Source organism: Silene latifolia, chromosome 9, assembly GCF_048544455.1.
Source record: "Silene latifolia isolate original U9 population chromosome 9, ASM4854445v1, whole genome shotgun sequence".
Classification (NCBI taxonomy): Eukaryota; Viridiplantae; Streptophyta; class Magnoliopsida; order Caryophyllales; family Caryophyllaceae; genus Silene; species Silene latifolia.
The window spans coordinates 60,860,018-60,880,675 of NC_133534.1; the positions used below are offsets into that span (position 1 = coordinate 60,860,018).

Here is a 20,658-nt window from a genome sequence, read left to right on the forward strand (position 1 = left end):
GGTCCAAATTTAAATATATGGTGGGTATTGAATTTCCTTAATTTTTGTATTAAAATGAGAGGGGAAGTTTATTGTGAATAAGAGATAATAATTTTTTTTTTATATTTTACCGACAATTTATTTCAATGGAGTATGGAATAAGTATTTTGTACTCCGTATTTGTAAATTTAAAAGTGTTAAAAGTTAAATAAGAATAGCGGGAAGATTGATTTTATGATTAATAAGGAGTGGGAAGGTGTGTGGATGTTGGTGAGCCACCAGCACCAGGTTGGCAGCTGGGTGTCGGAGATTGCTCATTTTGCCCCCCCCCTTTAAAAGATCTCACCCATGCACGTGACTCACACACTCCTTAAACTTGAATTCAACAATTTCATTTATTCATTTTTATTTAATTTTAATTAATTTCCCCCACATCTCTTTCCTTTTGGATCGTTTCCCTATTTTCTCCAACAAAATCATTTCTTCCCTTCATTTTTCTTTCAAATCAAACCCCTCTTCAATTTTTATTAAAAATAAATAAATAAATAAATAAGTCATTTTTCTTCATTTTTATTTATTTATTTTTAATTGAGTTGATTTTAATAAATACTGTAATTGGGTATTGGTGAGTGATTCATTTGTTTAATTTGGATCTGCTGGTAAAGGTAAATTTCAATTCTTTGTCGTTTAATTTGTTCTTGATTGATTTTAATCAAAGTTTGAATTGTTTCGATCAATTTAGGGATATAACGCAAGATTTGAGCTTTTTTTAAGTGTTAATTGTAGAATGTAGGTGGGTTTTTGTTTATTTTTATAGGGTTTATTGCAAATTTACTTTATTTTGCTTCCAATTTTATTAGTATTTTTCTGGCTGATCATGTCACTGTGCACTTCTGAAATTACTTGAGGGATGCTATTCTTGATAACATTAATGATTTTCTACACCATTTATTAGTTAATTAGATTTTCTATCTTGTCGTGCCATCGATATTGCTGGTGGATTTCCTTATGAAAATGACTAGCTCTGTCTTTGGATCGTCTGATTTTCTATGAAGATTACTGGCCGTGTTAGGGTTTTCATGATTGTGGAATTAGGTTCATTTCCAACTTGTCTTGGTCAATGAGCATTAAGGACCAAGTTATGATGCTAGACTTAGCAATAGATGTCGATAATAAACACTTGATAGTGAATGAGTTAATTATCGGGCTAACATTTGCTAGACTTAGCAAATAGATGACGATATTAAACACTTGATAGTGTGTGAGTTAATCGGGCCCAACATTTGCTAGACCATGTTAATGAACTTAACATTGCTTTCCATATCCACAGTCTTAACATACTTTAGGCTTGGTCAACTATTGCCTTATCTCTGAGATGAAATATAGCTTCCTTGTACAGTTTGTTATACAATCAGAGTCGTTGATTTTGAATGCATATTAGTTCTGTCCACTTTGGGAGCGAATTCTGTCCGACATATATAAATTTTGTTGCTAGCAAGTGACTGCACATATATTTGAATTGTTTCTTCTTCTATCTATGGCGTTGCCTTCTTATTCTAAAAGTATTGTTTTCAAGCATCTGAACCTACCACTACCATACATTTTGGCCTCTTATAAAATTATGATACCGAGTTTTTTCCTTTTCTGATACATTCATCAGTCAATGACATAATCTTACACTCTTGAAGGGCTTCAAGTCAACATGTAGAACTACAAATTATGTTATCAAACCCTTCACTATTTCCTTACTTATTACCAAGAAAGTACACTAGTTCATGTGTCAGTGCTCTTGATTTATTACCATTCTGTACGTAATAGTCTACTTTTCATATACTTTGTTTTTTACTTGTCAAAACTAGTGTACTTGGAGATGTATGTCACCATTGTTATGTATATCTTCATGTTTTTCATCTATCGCTATTGGCTTAAGAGTTTAAGATATAACTAGGTTGGGGTGGTGTTGTGAACGTAGTTCAAAAAAATGAAGTCTGGGTTAAAGTGACCTAAACTTAAATATCGCCTATGCCATGTTTCTTTTTGTTAGCATGCTTAAACTTCAATGTTTGATATTGATGAGTCAGAGCTATGTTGCTGATTGCATTTATCACTGAATGCGCAGAAGAATAAAAGATTTTGGATAAAATTTAACTGTGTTAGTAGGTCTGAAATATCATTCTTGATGACGATATTTATCAGTAATTACCCAAGGCTTTTTGATTTGTTATATGTCATGTTTATACTCTATTAGGGGAATAAATAGAATAGCAACATAGTTTTCATGTTTTTTTTTTGGGTGAGCCACTTGGGCAGTTCTGTTGCCAACGGGTTTCAAACCCGGGTAATGAGTACCACACTTCAATGACTGTACTATTTAAGCTAGGTGGTATCTGCATAAGTAGCAACATAGTTGGTGCTAATTTCATTGATCCTCACTTCGCAGTTCGAATGGCCCAATATCATGGAAATCAAGCAACACGATATTAAGCTAGTGAGTCTCTGTTTGAATTTTCAAAGCCACCTCTAAACTCAGAAGGTTCTTTTATGTGATGATAAGTGGGGCGAAATGGTTTTAGATTTAATATATTTGACAGCATGGAGGAGGTACACAATGACACTGAGCAAGCGGAACAAGGGCCTTCTAACACTACCTGGCGGGCTTCAGATTTTACGGAAAAATTCGGGTCGGTTTCTCTGACTTCTCAAGAGGAGGCATTGACTCACAAAGAAGAAATTACGTACAACGAGCAGGATCACCTGTTTTTCGAGACAGCATCTCAGATTCTCTGGAGTACTGGAATGCTCTCCGAACCTATACCCAATGGATTTTATTCCGTTGCTCCGGTGAGAATTACTGAATTAGTAGTACCTAATGACTTGAGGTTTTCCTCCCACACCTCTGTGTCTCTGTGCTCTAGCTCTGCAGAATGCGTGATTTGTGGGGTTTAATTTTTCTGAAAATAAAGTTTGTAAATTGACCTGTGATATTTACAAATGACGGGTTAATGTCTTTTCTTTTCTTTTTTTTTTCTTAAAAAATAAATTGATTACTACTTTTGGAATGTAAAGGGTATCCTATAAGGAGAAGAACTTTGTGAACTCAGTGATAATATGAGATATAGCTGATGATATGTAACGATTGGCAGGATAAGAAGCTGAGGGAGATGTTTGACCGTCTTCCAACTCTTGACGAGGTTTCTGCTTTGGAATATGATGGTTTCAGGGCTGATGTTATTCTTGTCGATGCATTGAGGGACAAGAAACTTCATATGCTGAGGCAGCTTATCACAGCTTTAGTGAAAGGATTGAACTCTAATCCAGCAGCTGTGATAAAGAAGATTGCTGGATTGGTGAGTTATTTTTGTCAATAATTCCTTTGGCCATATTATCCATCTTTTCGTAGATTTCCCTTTAAATTACTTATCTTCATTTTTTATTTATTTATCTGGAGGCCATAGTTTGTGATACTGGGTTATTAAGGACTTATTTGCCTGCATTTCATCAAGTTTTTTTTTATTTTATTTTATTTAATTCATTATTTTGTTACTTCCGGAACACTTATTTATGTCCCCCCAACATCTTAAGATATGGCAACTGGTGAATTTTTTTTTCTACAACTGAGATTTGTTTCCTTCACTCTCTGTTAATAGGTATCTGATTTATACAAACGTCCTAATACGGAATCTAGTCCGGTGAAAGCTTCTCTAGAGGAAGCGTCTCATAATTCTCTTGGCCGAGGAGTTCAATTGCTAGGGCAAATAAGACATGGTTCTTGTCGTCCACGTGCCATCTTATTTAAATTTCTCGCAGATACTGTAGGATTAGAGAGCAAACTTGTGGTGGTATGATTCCTATATATTGAGATTGTTAACCGGAACAATCCTTTCAACTTGAATTTTCGTTGTCATTTTCTTGAAATCATGCTAATATTTTTCTTAAAAATTTTTAAACTCAGGGATTACCTAATGATGGGACCATCGAGTGCACGGATTCATATAAACACATGTCTGTAGTGGTAGTCCTAAATTCAGTGGAATTTCTGGTCGATCTCATGCGGTTTCCAGGTCAGCTGATACCTCGATCGACAAAGGCAATTTACTTGTCCCATATTTCAGCAGCAGGGGAGAGTGACTCTGCAGAAAATGATTCTTGTGACTCTCCGCTGGAGCCCAACAGTCCATTACAAGGATTTTATGATAGAGGTGATCAAGACAGGTTAGTTAAGCAACTTTGTTTTGTTCTTCTGTTGGGTGTTAAAAACAATTACTTCAACCTGCTTAGACTTGTGAATTTCCTTGGATAACTATCTCATCCGAGCTATTAAACATTGTTGAAACAACTTTTGATCTGAATTTAATATAGTGATGGGTGAATAATTTTAGGGTGGAAAATTTCAGAAATCTGGGGTGTAATTCTTGAGAAATCTAGGAAAATCCTATATATTATTGCCGTTTATCAGATTTTTTATGGATTATAGTTGTTCCGGGCGTAATTCCGGAGCAGATATTCGTTACCACCCTTGGCTTGTAGAATAATGTCTTTGGTTGGATTCTTCTCGCTCTTATCGTTCCTCTCGGCCTCTCCTGCAACAATGAACGAACTTGCTGTGGGTATCTTTGACCTTGCTCAGTATGTTGACTTGGTCAGCGGTGCAGAATATGCCCCATCAATAGTCTTTTGTAGGATGAAGCTCTAAATAAAGGGATGTATAGCTTAGAAGCTCTCGCTGGTTTATATCACCCAATAAATGTTTTTTGAAATCAATACTACATAGGGCAAGGCTAGTGTGCTGAAGTACTTGTTTTTGTATCTCTTAGTCGAGGGTCTGTATGTTTTTCCAAAAGTATATGGATGTGCTTTGAGATTATAGAATACATGGCGAGTAAGCAATTTAGCTCTATCTTCTTAAAATTGTATAGTAGTCGGGTGCACCATGTAGATGGGTACATGAACGTTCTTCTTGTTTTTTTTTAATATGTAATAGGAGTTGTAATTAGGGTTACTTATGAAGCTAGAGAGCATAATTATCCAGCTCTCATTTTGTAGATAGATGTCACTTTGAAGGTGTTTTTTTGCATTGGGTGTCAATGTGTTTCCCCTTTGTGTCTTTTATCGCCCGAGTTTTACTAATATCGCCCAAATTTTGACATAAATTTCCTATTATAATCCTCGTTATCTCTATCTCCTCTCTTATTAAAATTGAACAACTATTTTTAATGTTTAAAAAATTCATAACCTTAATTACACAAATATAGCGAATTTAATTACGAGTAACGACAATTTACACGCAATAATCGAGATAATCCAATTGAATTCGATTCATAACTCGATTGATTTTTCAATTCATTAAATTATTGAACTTATGACCCTAATATATTATTGGATTAACACTTTAATTTCAACCTAATTTGAGCTCCCACTCTACTACGTAGCAATAGATTCTTCGTAGAAGATTATTGTGACCATTGTAGGGTTGGGTCGATGTGTGTTTTGTTCGGAGGCCATGGACAAGGTACTGTCACTGTCGAAGGACAGAGGACATGGTTGAGGGTCGGGGGTAAAAGCTGCGTAGGGGGCTGTTCATGTTTCACGCACAAAACCACCATGGGGTGGTCGTGTATCATGCACGAAACCACCATACCTGGTCGTGTATTGTACACGAAACCACCAGGGCGTGCTCATGTATGGAGCAGGAATATGTCGCCGTCTTGTCGTGTAGAGTAGACGAGGTAGCCAAAGTGTTGTCGTGAAAAGAGCGCGAACAATCCGAGAATCAATCAGTTAGTCTGGCCGTACTCCTTGTGCTTTACTCGTGCGCATGGAGTTTATTCACTTTTAAACAACTGGTTTGCTGGGTATCTTCTATTGGTTGTGGTCACGTATCGGTCAAACGATTAGAAACTTGGATTTTCTCTAGGGTAACAAGGATTTTAATTAATTACAATAATATTATATCAACAAATATAAATTATCAACTACAATAAGTAAACTAAATGAATGAGAAATTAATGAGATAAATTGTTGACCTTATATTGTTGTTTTTAGTTATGTTTAATGAAGAAGAATGAGTAATGATATTGTTTAAGATGATTCGGGGTCGTTTGGTTCACTGCTTGCTTAGGAATGGAATGGATTGGATTGAGAAACCATAGAAGTATGGGGTTCCAATGACCAATTCCATACCTTTCAAAACATTTTTGGTTCATTAGAAAAATAAACATAAAGGAATGGAGTTTGAATTCATGCGGGGGAGGTGGGTATGGGATTCCAAGAGGTTGGGTGGAATTAGAATCCCGATGGATTCTAACTCCATTCCAAAATGCCCCAACCAAACACTAGAATGACTAGAATCCATTCCATTCCATTCCAAACTTCCCAACCAAACACTCCCGAAGAGGTATGAATTGGATGATACCGCGGGAGGTGAAGGTAATTAAATGAAACAAATTAAAAAAAGGGTAATTTTGTCATTTACTCGGGCGAGATTAGCAATTTAAAGGCGACAAAAAGAAAAAGTTTACATGAGCACAATTTCTCTCATTATTTTACTTTATTTCTCTGTGATGGTGTATTATTCTTCTTTAATGCAATTCTTCGATCTAAAATAAGCTCTAAAATCTACAAGTCAATGTCATTATCTTAGTGCCTCAAAGTTCCCGGACTATGCTGGGCAATGAGAAAACTGCAATAAAAGCAAAAAAGAGAGGGTGTTTTGCAGTACATATTTTACTCACCACAGTACACTTTTCCTGTTTTACCCCTCTCATTTTCTCACTTCATTTCTTTTCCTCTCGTTTCCCCCTAGTGTATTGCATAAAAAAAAGGTTGTAGGCACTCACAAGCACCTTCCACCTTACTCACCAGATTATTTAATCAAATTCGATTGATTTTTTCATTGTTGATATCACGCTCCAACAATTACGCTGCTGACAATTAAAATTCCTTGATTTGCTTTAAACAAGGTAGCTGTTACGTCTGCGCCGGCCCTGCCTGCCCATTCATCGTCGCCCTCCACCCACGACACAACTCACCACCATCCAATAACCAATCTCCCAAATTGATAATTTACAATTACCCACAAACCCTAAATTAAACAAAAAAAGTACCAAAAATAACAGAGAAAATGTTGGTCCGATCCATGATTGTACTAATAATAAATTAAATACATGTTTTATGTTCAAATTGTTGTCCGTAATCGAAAGAATATGATTAATTTAAGAGGTGGTAGTATTAGTAATTGAGAGAAGTGGGTTTAGAGAGATCTTGAAGGGAAGGGTACACAAATGGAAAATATCGAGCAAAAAGTACTGAATTGAGTAAAAAACGTACTGTGAAAATAAACTCTGAAAAGAAATTATTAAAAGATAGTACTATGCTTGGGTAATTACTTTATCTATAATTCGTTTCGTAGTATCTGTATTCACCGTGATATGGGATTCTAAATTTCAAAGATTCTAAGAGGCTCCCGATTTTAAATTTAAGCCACGTTTCTCCGTAATTGTTTCTCCTAGTACCATCCATTGCCCATTACGTTTGTAAATTAGCCAATGAGTTGCATTTGTCTATAATATACTTTTACTTTCTCTAGTGCAGAGAGAGATGAGACTGGTCAATTTGCCAGGAGGTTTGACACAAATACCCCTGGTCCATCATTACCGAATCGAATGCTGAGATCTGCAACTGGTATCGACAGAAGATTAAGGTATGTGATATTGTGATGTATTTGGATATTTTATTTCAAAAACTTTGCCTTTTTCCTTTCCATTCCATCTGTGGTATTGTAGTGTTTATCTATCAAAAAGTGCTTGGCAAATTGATTGGTAGAAAAATTGCATTGACCTTTTGTTACCCATCCACGTTTTAACTTTTAAGTTGTATTTATTTCATGCTCATTCTGAGCTGATTTTTAACACTATTCAGTTTATCACATTATCACATAGTGAACCAAACATTGCGGCAGCATTTTGGAGACGAAGTCGGAGGAAGGTCATTGCTGAAGCACGGACTGCTAGTTCAAGGTATGCATTGGTTCTATCCTCAAATGCTGAAAATTCTATCTCCTGATCATTGCTGAACATGTATACCTGTTTTCTGTTCTATATTAACTTGTGCAATTTGAGCTTGGAGCTTTTGAAATTAGGTTCATGGTCTCTAAAATTTTTGTATCACTTGGGTTTTACCCATCCTTTGGTAGTGTTCGTTTGATTTAATTCTAAATTGTTATGGAAAGGGGGCGTATTAACTAACTAAACCAAACATCAAATCATCATAACTTATTTGAAATGGGAAAGATAACAATTTTTTTTTGTCTTGATAAAGCAGCGTAAGGAAAAATGGGGATTCGAATTCACAATTTGCTCTTGATAGTGAAGCCGATACGCTACGCTGGAATATTACAACAAATATAATATGTGATTCGTAAATTGATATGCTTGTTTTTTTAAGATTAAAATTCAGAATAATATATAAACAAACTTAAGTATTCTACAAGTATCTTTTTTGGAATCTGTTTCAGAAATAGTCAAGGTAGAAGAAAAGGAGATTGAAAAATACTATTCCCCTATTTTTTTTCCTTTTCTCCTCACTAGATTCTTCATACATTGTAAGGGAAGTGTTAAAATGGCAACTCTACTTTTCTTTCTTGCCACATCAAACCAACAACAACCACTAACCCAACCTCGCCCACATCCCACACCAATCATCACCCTCCTCCCAAACCAAAAATGACCAACTAAATCACCACGCCTTCACTCGCCTTCACACCAACCTGACCCACTAACTACCGAAGCACCACTGAACTTCACACCAACCACACTATGATCCACACCAGTCACAACCCACTAACCAACCACCCGAGCCCGAGTGTTCGGCTTTGGTGGTGGAGATCAAAGGTGGGTCAACACGAGCAGATCTTGGTTGTGGTTGATAGAATGGTAGTCAAAGATAGAGAACGAGGTTGTGGTTGGTGTTAGTGAGGCTCTGGGGAATTGATTGGTGGTGGTTAGATAGGTATAGAGGAGGAGTTTGAGGTAGGATAATGATGTAGCCGAATTAGTAGAGAGATGGTAGAAGAGGTAGAGGTTGGAGGCAGGAGGCAGGATTCAGAAATTCGAAAAATGTGGTTGATGGTGATCAGAAGAGGCCGGTAATATGGATGAAAAATGTGGTGTTAGGTGGTCGCCGGTCAAAGGTGGTCAGGTGGTCAAGAAATAGAAGGAAGGACGGTGGAAGAAGTGGTGGTTAATGTCTTAATGATTTTAGGGTTGGGAGTTGATAAGATCATTCTTTATGGTAATTAATTGTAGTTTAGTAAATAAAACTGAAAAAATTTGTGTGATAAGTTAATGGCTTGTTGAATAACTAGTATAGATCCCGCGCAAATGCGCGGTTTTTTAGATAGGGATATTAGAAATGTAACAATTATACTATTGGTATTTAATAGTGTAAATCCCGCACATTTGCGGTATATATAGAGGTTTTATTTTTAGTTATTATTTAAATATTTTAAATTGATACATTTATTAATTTTTCATATTTTTCATATACCTCATCGTATTTTGATATGAGAAAAAAATGAACTATGAACTAATCAAGAGAATTTAGTAAAGTTATAAAATATGTTTAATGATTTTTTTCTTTAACATAAAACTAATGATTACAAATAATAATTTTTCTCAAATTATGTTAATGATTTTTTATTTTTTTTGTGATGAAACTAATTATATCAGTTTAATATTTTGTTTTATACAAAATGTGTCAAGTCATTCTCTCATATATAATAATACATAACAAAAATTTAGAAATTTATAGTTTATAAAATTATAGTGAATTTATCTTCTTTAATTAAAATATTATAATTTAGATTTTCTAAGAAAATATTATTATTTGATTAAAAGGTTATATTTTGATGAAGTGATAATAATTTAAAGAAAGAAGAATTTTTGTTTTCTTATTTAGCTTGATACCTTTTGGAGGAAAACTTTGGAGAATTTTATTCTCTTAGTATATAGGAGGATTCATTCCAAATTTTATACCTTCAAATTTTTATATTTCACCTAATTTATTTTAATATGAGAAAAAAAACATAGTATGTCATGAATTTTTTTTAACATAAAGTTAATGATTTTATTTTATAACTTTGCTTAAATTATCTTAATGAGTTTTTTTCAAGTAGCTAATAATATTATTTTATTATTTTATATAGTTTAAGCATGTATTAAGTCATTCGAAGAAAAATTAACAATTCTTTATTTTATAATTTTATACTCCTTTTATTTTATTTTGATTAAAACATTATATAATTATAATTTAGAATTTAATAAAAAAAATCATGCTTTAAGAAAAAGATTATAGTTTAATGGGAAAATTTTATTTCTTTCCTTATATAGGTAGATGGAGTTTGGAGGGAAAACTTTTGAGAATTTTTATTCTCTTAGTAGTAGGGGGATTCTAGATTGATGACGACAACTTAGTAAAATAAAACCACCTAGAAACTTGCAAAAAGGGAAGATAGTGAAGTGGGATGAAATAAAAGATTTCCCAAAAAGGAAAGTGTGAAGAAACCAAAAAAATGGGGGACTAGAGAGCAGTGAAAAAACCATAGAATTTGTTTTATTTGAGAAATGTACAATGAAATTAGCTAGGAGAAGTTGTAAATGTGCGGCTTCCTCTGTTTTGCGGATGTGCAAGCTCTATAGTCCAGAAATCTATACCACTCTCTTTCACTGTCTCCTTCACATATTACTAACAGAGGTCTCTTTAAAATCATATTTCTTTTGGGTTCAGCCAATAGACTTTTTTGTAGTGACCTTTTCAATGGTATTAAGTCTGGATCTAAAGTTCCATCTTTTTTTTCAAACCAAAATAACATCGAAGTTGGTACATGGTAATTACTTACCTAAAGGAGTATATATTGTGTAATAAAAGTGAGTTTATTTCATTTTTCTCCATCAACACCACACTAATAATATGACGCAAGTGAATGTAAGTCATACTCACTCTTGATTTCGTATTTATGGCGAATTTGACCCGACTATGGGGGGCCAAATACGTAAAGATGAGCTTGGTGATCAGCGAGTTCAAGCTATTCACGAATTATGGCGTACTAATACGCAAATGAACTGTGAAACAATTCGCGATTCACAGCCCCAAGAAAATCAGGTGACCTTGGTCTTGCACACTTGTGCCCTTGGAATGATTGGTTTGGTTGGAGGCAGACTTTTACTGATGTTTCTGGCCCTTGTGAATGTGCAATTGTGTAAATGGCCCAATATATTTCTTGATCATGATCTTGGAACTGCTCTTCTACATTTTGGGGTCTGTTTTGCGAGTATGTGACATGTGAGTCATGTTATAGTTTTTAGAGAAAAATCATGACTGATATGGATGAAAAAACGTCTTTCTTTTTTTTTGGCAAAATGGTATGGTGGGATTTGAAAAAAAAAAAAAAAATTCAGAAAAGGTGGGAGTTTTGAAAACGAGGTATAGAAAAGGTGGGAGTTCCAGATTTTCTCTAATTTTTATGTCACATTGTGCCTGATACATTTTATGTTTATACTGTAATTTATAACATTTGATCCTTTGTGTTTTAGAAGATACCTATGTTTCTTAAATCAATGTCACAGTTAATATCAGAAGTACCATATCATGATTCAAAGAAAAAAATAAAAAACTTAAAGTACCAACGAATTAATGTATTAATTAATGACTGAATTAACGAAAAAAAACTTTGAATTAACCAATTAACAAATTTCTGTATATGATTAAACGATAATTAATAACGACGGCAATTAATAACAACGATTTAAATTAGTACAAAAAATTGATGATTAAAAACAAAAAAAACTTTAAATGGTCATAACTTTGTGCCCGTGTCCGATTAGGCCAATTTTTTTATTCAACTCGCTTATTTTGACGAGACAAACATAGTTGCAAAACAATTGTAATATGGTCCATTTGTGTAAAATACACGAACTTGTTTGTGTAAACCACATGAACCGGCCCATGCCAATTCGCGTTTCTACACGAATGGACCATCTTCCAATTTTTTCCAGCTGCGTTCCTCTCGTCGAGATGAGCTATTTGGAGAAAAAAATCGTCGAAATCTTACACCCGATCACAAAGTTATGATTGTTCAAAGTTTTTTCTTTCTTAATCGTCATTTTTTGTTCCTAATTTAATCATTGTTATTAATTACTCTATCGTTTAATATTACTATATAAAATAACATTATTTAAAGTTTAGACACACAAAAATGACGAAGGTTAAATCGGTAAATTCTATGAAAAAGTAGGGACGTGATAAGTAAAACAGGGGCCGTGATATAGCAACTCCCATTGATGTATTCGGATTGGTTAAGGTGTTGAAGACTTCAAGTAGGAGCATTGGTCCCCTATTTCTTGAAGGCAATATTGCTTATCTGGATATAAATATATGATAAGTTACTATTTCACCTAATCAAGAGGCTCCACTTGCATGCTTTTTTTTCTTGGTAATTGGTGGCCCTAATCATTACTGCAACTCCTGTAACGAGCCTCCTGCTCATAGTAAGGTAGGGGGACAGAACATATATAATCTTTCCCTCGCACTAATATCGAGGTTAATTCTAGATGACACATGACTGAAAATGGACTACCATCGGCAGAAAAATGGTTGGTTCCGCATAGATAGAGAAGTTAAATAGCCTAAGTTAAGCAACCATGGATATTACCATTTATGTACTTGATGCTAATTTGTATAAAGATACGAAGCACTTTAAAGAATTATGAACCTCTGTTGACCTCAAAACCACATTTGAGGCATCATTAGGTAGCGATCCCTTCTTTTTCGGAAAGCCTTCCATGCGTTTATGACTTTATGCAGATTAAAAGACCTTAATTTAAAAACTCGCGGCCGTCTATAATTCTCATATTTCTGTTTCTGAAACGGCTTCTCCTTTCGTTATTTCACTCTCAGTAAAACTAACAAGTTCAAAACTTCAGTTGCTGCTGTTTTGGTAACAGCCTTTCTATGAAAATATGTTTCTTGTGATCAAAATCGAACCAGTGTCCATTTATTAAGTACCACTTGTACGTCTATGCTGCCTTAAAACTTGAAACCGTTGGTTCTGATGAGTATCCATGACATGGCATTGTTGCATACGCAACTTTCTTCTAGTGTCTGTTACAGTTTTCCTTTTTTTTTTCCCCTTTTTCTGAAAAGTGTATATAGAAAAGAAAAGATATGCTACTTTTTCTTGTTGAGAATGTAGGATGGTTTTAGGCCAACCAATATCTAATCAACAAATACCTGTCTGATGAGGTTTGTTCTCGTTGTCAGTTCCTTTCTTCTTTTGATCCACCTCCATTTCATTTGCGTTCTCCAAGGTTTTTTTGTTCTCTTTTTCTTTTTCATGATTCTATCAAAGTTTTTATTTGATCGTATGCCGGCCTTTTCTCATGTGTAGTATGTAAGTGTGTGCATTTATTCACATATGTTTCTTTTTTCTCTGATTTCTGGATTTGATTTTTCAGTCCTGAGCATCCGTCCTTCCAGTCACGTGGCAGATCCATGCTTGGTGGGGAAAGAAAATCTCTGAGGGACTTGACTGATGAAGCTGGTTCATCAAGGTAGCATAGTAGTTTCTTATGGTCATTGCTGCCAGTAAATATAACATGCAAACCTGGATGAATGGATGATTCCTTTCCGTGGCTTTTTCTGTACATATCATATAATTTTTCACAATTTAGTGTTCCTAATTTGAATATATAACAATCCGTCATTCCATTCGACATCATTACACTAGTGCCTAACTTTGTTGCAAAGATACCCATAACCAAAAATGGATGGCCATCTAGTTCTTCGTGAAAAAAGGTAGTGCATAGGGTTTTCGGCCCATTTTTATTTGGTCCTCAAAAGAATGAAATTTTTGTTGACTTTATCGAAGATGTAGAATAATGTGCTGCATTTTTATATATGTAAATTACTTTATGAATTATTCAGCTTATATACGCATATGTATATAATTGTACCAGTGAGGTAGATCAGTTTAATATTGACCCTTTTGGAATGATGATCCTGATATTTAATTAATGAAAGTAAGGATTGTTTATTTAATGTGGGAAGTTGAGGTCTCACTCATCAATTATGTATTACGTTTCAATCTTTTTTTTTTTTTTTTTTTTTTTTTTTTTTTTTTTTTCTTTTCTAGTCAGTGGTTTGGTTTGTATGTATGTAACTTAGCATCAGCTTGTAGTTGAAATTGGTGAATTAGATATTATACAGTCTTACATAACAGGTCTATATTCAACTCCTCATGAGGTAGTCATTGACAGGCCAGTTAGATATTTTTTTCTCCCCCGTTTTCTTTTATCCTATCTATGGTATTTTGTTAGTTGCATTCATGAAGGTAAGTATTAAATGGAGGGATAAAAGGTTACCTGTGTGTATGTTAAGAAATGTATCCAAGCTGTATTACTTTAGTTGCACTTGTTTGCATCTAATATCTATGTTAATCCCTTTTTACTTTTTAGACCTTGCTTGGGTTGACGATAATTATTATGGGGACAGTTTGGGAAAAGCAAAGCAAGATAGAATGTAGTGATGGTGGTGAATAGAGGAACAAAATGGAAAGATGGTCCTAATTACTAAGAAGGGGAAGTAGTTACCCCCCACCTAGGGAATGGGGTAATGCATTACCCCCTCATTGGAGTAATTGTTTCCCCGTCACTTCTTCGTCATCTATTCAGCACTCCCTTGTTTCCTCCACCACCTCATTTTTTCCTTTGTTTTGACCGTCATTCTTCCTGTAACAATTTACCTTCAATTCAAGTGAGCGAGCCTGTAGTGTTGACTGGGATTTCTTCGGCGATAGACTGACTCACAAGGGAAAAAAATATTAAGTTCTTGTTCCATCTGGTGTACAGATCAGCAGGTGCGCCAACATCAGAAGCTCGCAGATTACGACGGAGAAGCATCAGCATCACTCCTGAGATTGGAGATGATATTGTGAGGTTGATTCCTGCTGACTTCAGCATTTAATTAAATGAATTCTCATCATACGTTGTTCAATTTGAGGATGTTGTGTCTTGTGTGGTGAGTTTATTATTGTGATATTGTCAATTTCCGGTACTTCAGTAGATGATGGTTTGACAACTGATATCTTTGCAAGCAATTTCTCTGTTCATCTCAAGTTTTCAACCAACTCTTCGAAATTTCAGTTTGAGAATGCCCGCCAATTCTCCCCGTTTCCTTTATAAATACGTTTGCCGTGTGAAATCATCCAAAATATCCTTACTATTTTCATTCTTACACCCATATGCCTTTTTCTCTTAACATCATTATATGGTTTCTTGCACTTGCTGCTCTCTTGCCTGAAAAGTTGATACAAGTACAAATAAGTAAAATGAGTGGGATGGAATGTGTGTTAAAAAGCTAAGACTGAAGACCAATCCCGTGGGTCATGATATATTTAACGGCCCATGGTTTCTAAAGGAAGTTATATGATGGGTACAATTAACTGCTCTTATATGGTGTCTAGGCGATCAAATAAGTTATTTTGACCATTTTTTTCATATTATTCACTGTGGAGTTCATTTGTTTGTCTATTTTTATGACACATAGGCGGTTCCAATGGGAATTTTCTAATGGAAGTATATATATATATATTTGTTTTTCTTACTCCCTCCATCACAAATTGATTGCCCCCATTGATTTGGTGGTCAATAGACTTGGACCACTAATTTCTGAGAATAACCCCGCAATTTACATGAACCGTTGAAGTACTGGGGTAGTCGTCGTTGATTGATATTGTTTGACCTAATACAGACAATAAATTTGGGAGGAAGAAAGTGTCGTATCATTTTTCCATTTATGCTACTGGTGTTTTTGGTACATAGTAATCGTTGTTGGCCATTCATCATCAAACTTTATGGTTTTTGCAGCGTTGTACGATTCATGAATGAGACATTGAAACAAAATCGGCTTTCAAGAGAACGGGGTGAGGATAGATCTCTTCCCACGTCACCCAGTGGTAGGAACAAAGGCGCCAATCCTGATTGTAATGTGAGTATGTTGGTTTGAAGGATCTAATTGTGATGGTCTTCAATTTATGTCGGCTGTTTTGTTCCATGCGCCATCATTATCTGATGTTGAAGCATAATATTATCTTTATGAGGAATTTATTTTTACACATTCATTCAGGTTTCTGAATTTCGTCTTGGGAATCGAGATGTGCTTTCTGGAGCCAGGTCTGCTTTATTTGCATTGCATGGGGAACAAAGTTCTCAGAAGGCTATATCCTTGCCTTCTTCACCTCACGAATACAGGAGCCGAACTCCTGAGAGAAACCGATCATCACAACAGTTTCCTACCAACGAAATGGTCGTATCATGGAATAAGATTCTAGAAGCGAGATTTCACGACAGGTCCCTGCTTCCTTACGAGGAGTGGAACATTGATTTCTCTGAACTGAACGTTGGAACGCGTGTTGGTATAGGTATGGTTCTGTTCATCCTTCATTCATTTTATGTTGGAGCTTCTGGTGGTCTGGCATGAATTAAAGAGGAAATGTAAGCTATAAACCTGATTTTGAAATTGTCCTATCTTTTCAACCATGTGTATGGCTGTGTTTATATCATTTGCCTAGCCTTTTTGTTCCCATCCATGACGTCTTCTCTTAATCCGGCTTAATTTTCCATCGACAATGACGTTGTTCATCGTCAGATTATTTTTCTTACGGGCCATCACCTGTGTCGTTTTTGTCAGTGATATATTGGCCTAGGGTCGGAAAGTGTCGAGTGTGGAACACAATCATTTTGTGAAAACTTTTGGGCTAAATAAAGTGTCGGAGTGTCGGAGTGTTGTGTCTTATCTTGTAGGACATGCTCCACACATCCAAAGTGAAGTGTATAGTAACATAGTCAACTGATGCATTAAACCTTCTAACCGAGTTTTGGTGTAACACACATGCTGACAAGTACTCCGTGATTAGCTTTTGGAGTTTGCTTCCCCCATGTAACTCGTAGCGCACTTCATGTTTCTATCTTTCCCTATATTTTACTATGAAATGTGTGAACTGTTAATGTAGAAAACAAGTAATTGACATGAAAAAATAGACTATCTGTTGAAGTGGCAAGAATGTTATGTGAACTGAGTTTATTTGACAAATATCACCTATAAGGAATTTTCGTCCGTGTCAGTTGAAGTGTTTTGTGTGATGTCTATTTGTCCTAGTTTACGTTCACTCAAGTAGTCAAGTGCTTTTCAGTAATTGTGCATGCACGGCTGATTGTCTGTCTGTCTGTCTGAGAACTCCCACAGTTTAGGGTTTCTACAAGGTTTTGCTGAAGGGTACTCTACTCGTTTGCTGCTGGTAATTGGATATTTTTTATCTTTCAATTGTAGGTTTTTTCGGGGAGGTGTTCCGTGGAATGTGGAATGGGACCGACGTTGCCATCAAAGTATTTCTAGAGCAGGATTTGACTCCTGAAAACATGGAGGACTTTTGCAATGAAATATCAATTCTTAGGTATTTTGCTTTCATTTAGTTTTCTTGAGGATGTGATTTTCTATGTGGTTTGCCTGACACCTGTTTTTTCTGTGTTGCCACAGCCGTCTTCGACATCCAAATGGTAATCCTCTTGTCCTGCTACAGAAGATACTGGTACCCTCCTCCTCAATAGGCATTTATAAAATGTGAACATGGAGATGTAACCAAACAAAAGCAATCATAAAGTAAACTATTTAAAGCTTTTTTTTATAGGGAGGCACAAAGGTAGTTGTGGTGTTGGCAAGTTTCAAATTTCAAACCCATGTCAGGAGTATTATAACTCGAGATTTCATTAACTAAGCTAGCTGACATGTGCACACATTAGAAAAATTAAGACATTTATTTTTGGTTGTGATCTTTTGACAATTGTCAAGTTTTTCAATATATTTCAGCGTTGCACTGAGAATTCATTTGATTTGTCTAATTATTTTGGCTACTTAAGAGTGCGCAATGTTTCTTTCAGTTATATTGTTTCTTGGCGCTTGCACAAAACCCCCGAGGTTATCAATGGTCACAGAGTACATGGAATTGGGTTCCTTGTATTATTTGATTCACTTGAGTGGTCAGAAGAAACTCAGTTGGAGGAGGAAATTGAAAATGTTACGCGACATATGCAGGTCAGTTCGACGTTCTGATTGCTTATATTATTTCCCTCTTCATCTGGTTTTTCTGATAGAAGTTCTACGCTGTTGCATTATGGGATGATTCCCATGTTCCATAACGGCGGGACATTGTTCAACTTTTTCCCTTTTCTCTTTATCTGAATGTTCTGCCAACTTTGGGAACATTTATGGTGAAATCAGTTGTGAGAAGTACTTTATGCCTGGCTCAGAGTCTCTGTTTGTGTTCGTATGTCCATCATCTTTTGGGCTTTTCTCAAAAAAATCCATTGCAAAGAAGGAAAGGCATCTCTACATGGTAGCTATGCTTTTGCTTGATAGGAATTTGAAGTTTTTGTTATGCGGGTAAAGAAAAAAAAAAAAAAAAAAGAGGGGTTTTCTACGATGTACTCCGTTGTTTCTCTGAATTCTAAAATAAACCCTGGTTCTTTCAAAATTATGCAATATACCCTCAACTAATCGGGGAGTTCTTTAAATAACCTTTAAAAAAGGAGTTTTCTACGATGTACTCCTTTCTTTCCCCTTCTATATTTCTCTCTTTTTTTCCCTTTACTCTTCATTAGTTTGCCCCCGTCATTGATGGTTTGAGTTCATGGTAACCACCCTCAAATCAGTTGTGGGATTAAGGCTCTTTGTTGTGGCAAGGAAATTTTAGGACGTTGATGGACTCTCATTTTGATCGTGGTTGGACATTCTCTTATTTTAAGTGTTTTATGCTTTTACACTAGAAGTGCATATTGAATGCTGTGAATGTACTCTGAATCTAATTTTACTTGGTGCAATTCAGAGGGTTGATGTGCATTCATCGAATGAAGATTGTCCACCGTGATTTGAAGAGTGCAAATTGTCTTGTGAATAAGCATTCGATAGTGAAGATCTGTGATTTTGGTTTGTCAAGGATAATGACGGAATCACCCATCAAAGATTCTTCTTCTGCAGGGACTCCTGAATGGATGGCTCCTGAGCTTATCCGGAACGAACCCTTCACAGAAAAGTGTGATATCTTTAGCCTTGGGGTCATTATGTGGGAGCTTTGTACACTGAGTAGACCGTGGGAGGGAACCCCTCCAGAAAGGGTAATTCTTGCTAAGCTTTGTTTTAGCTTAATATTCATTTTGGGTCATCTGCCATGGTTGGCTCAACACATGGATGAATCTGTGTACATCAACCTACTTGCCGTACCATATATGTTACTTAGACCAATTCGAGGTCCTTTCCTGTGTGTGACATAACACCGAAGCATAAGGGTGTCCATACCTGATACTTTAATAGTTCAATACGAGTACTTCTTAAGTATAAAAAACGCGAGGGCCCATGACAAAAGTAGTAAATGCTTTAAGGTATATGTTTTGAAGATGCAACTCTTCACCCATATCCTTAATTTAGGACAAGGTTTTCGTGTCTAGAAATTTGTTCGTGTCGAGTTCGACACTTGAATATGTACTTCTGTCTGATAACCTTAAGCTGTGATATTGCTGCTGTTGTATTTGTTAAATTATCACGTGTTAGTTTGAAGCCTGAGCATGGCTTGTTGTATAGGTGGTTTACGCGGTTGCTCATGAAGGTTCACGTCTGGAAATTCCTGAAGGACCTCTTGGCCGGCTTATTGCAGGTGCTTGTGAACTTCTTCTGTCTCCCTCACATCCTGCTCCTCGATTGTGTCAGGTTTCTCCTCTTTTTTCTTGGGAAAACGCTTATCGACTTTGTGTGATGCAGATTGCTGGGCAGAACCACAGGAACGGCCGAGCTGTGAGGACATACTAACTCGCTTGCTTGATTGCGAGTATGCACTCTGCTAAATCAAATTCTGTATAAAGAATTTTAGTTGGAGCGTGTTACCTACCATGATGTTCTCGGTCTTTGCTGTAAAACTTGACAAAATTTCAAATTTTGTTACGGAAAAACACCGAGTGATCTCAGTTTGATTTTCACAAGGGACCCTTCATTTTGGCGATTATTGACAACTCTACATGAGTCTTGACGGCTACCCAATCACTTAGTTAATCGGGAGAACAAACAAAAAAATCACATAATCATTCTTAAATTGTGTTTCGAGTAATTCACTCAAATAATAAGGATTTATTGTCCTCGTTAATTTTACATTTCATGTTCCAGCCTCTGTTCAAAAAGTCTCTCTCTAACTTTCCCAAAAAAACTCTAGTCGGCTCCGCCGCATCCTCTGATCACGCACCGCCTTCCTCGTCTCCCCTGCCCAATCACCTGAGATGAGGTCATCCCAAGGCCTATCACTGGCGATTCATCGCATCTCTCCGCTGTCTTCGTCCTCTCCGATTGACCTCGACTATGTTCCTCTTGACGGCGATTGAATTTTGGTTTGATCGGCCGACGGTCTTTTCGGTGGGCTTCCTGGTTTGTTTTTCTGCCTTTCCCGTTCTTACGATGCTCTGTCCTGTCATTGAAAGCTTCGCATGCAACCCAGGGGTGTCTCCCCTTCCCCCTACCCCTGGTAGAAAACTTCCTTGTTTTTAATCGGTTGGTGTCAATGAGTTTAGCTCTGTTTGTTTGTGTTTTGTG

At 36.0% G+C, this 20,658-nt stretch overlaps 1 protein-coding gene across 5 annotated transcripts; it reads left to right on the forward strand.

Moving 5' to 3' along the window:
- Positions 1–251: 251 nt before the first annotated feature.
- LOC141599833 (putative serine/threonine-protein kinase SIS8) lies at positions 252–20,054 on the forward strand. Of its 5 annotated transcripts, none has more exons than XM_074419960.1 (18): positions 252–644; positions 2,420–2,467; positions 2,571–2,820; positions 3,123–3,326; positions 3,627–3,818; positions 3,932–4,191; positions 7,565–7,678; positions 7,917–7,994; positions 13,488–13,583; positions 14,880–14,966; positions 15,897–16,017; positions 16,156–16,450; positions 17,359–17,482; positions 17,566–17,585; positions 17,967–18,120; positions 18,911–19,199; positions 19,663–19,735; positions 19,840–20,054. In XM_074419960.1, the coding sequence occupies exons 3-18, from the start codon at positions 2,572–2,574 to the stop codon at positions 19,920–19,922; spliced, it is 2,439 nt and encodes an 812-aa protein (XP_074276061.1). In that variant the 5' UTR covers positions 252–644; positions 2,420–2,467; position 2,571; the 3' UTR covers positions 19,923–20,054. The 5 variants fall into 5 exon arrangements, 4 of the variants coding, with proteins under 4 accessions (XP_074276061.1, XP_074276059.1, XP_074276058.1 ...); XM_074419958.1 differs by having other exon boundaries at positions 343–644; positions 2,553–2,820; XR_012523963.1 differs by lacking the exon at positions 252–644 and having other exon boundaries at positions 2,444–2,820; positions 17,566–17,617.
- Positions 20,055–20,658: the final 604 nt, after the last annotated feature.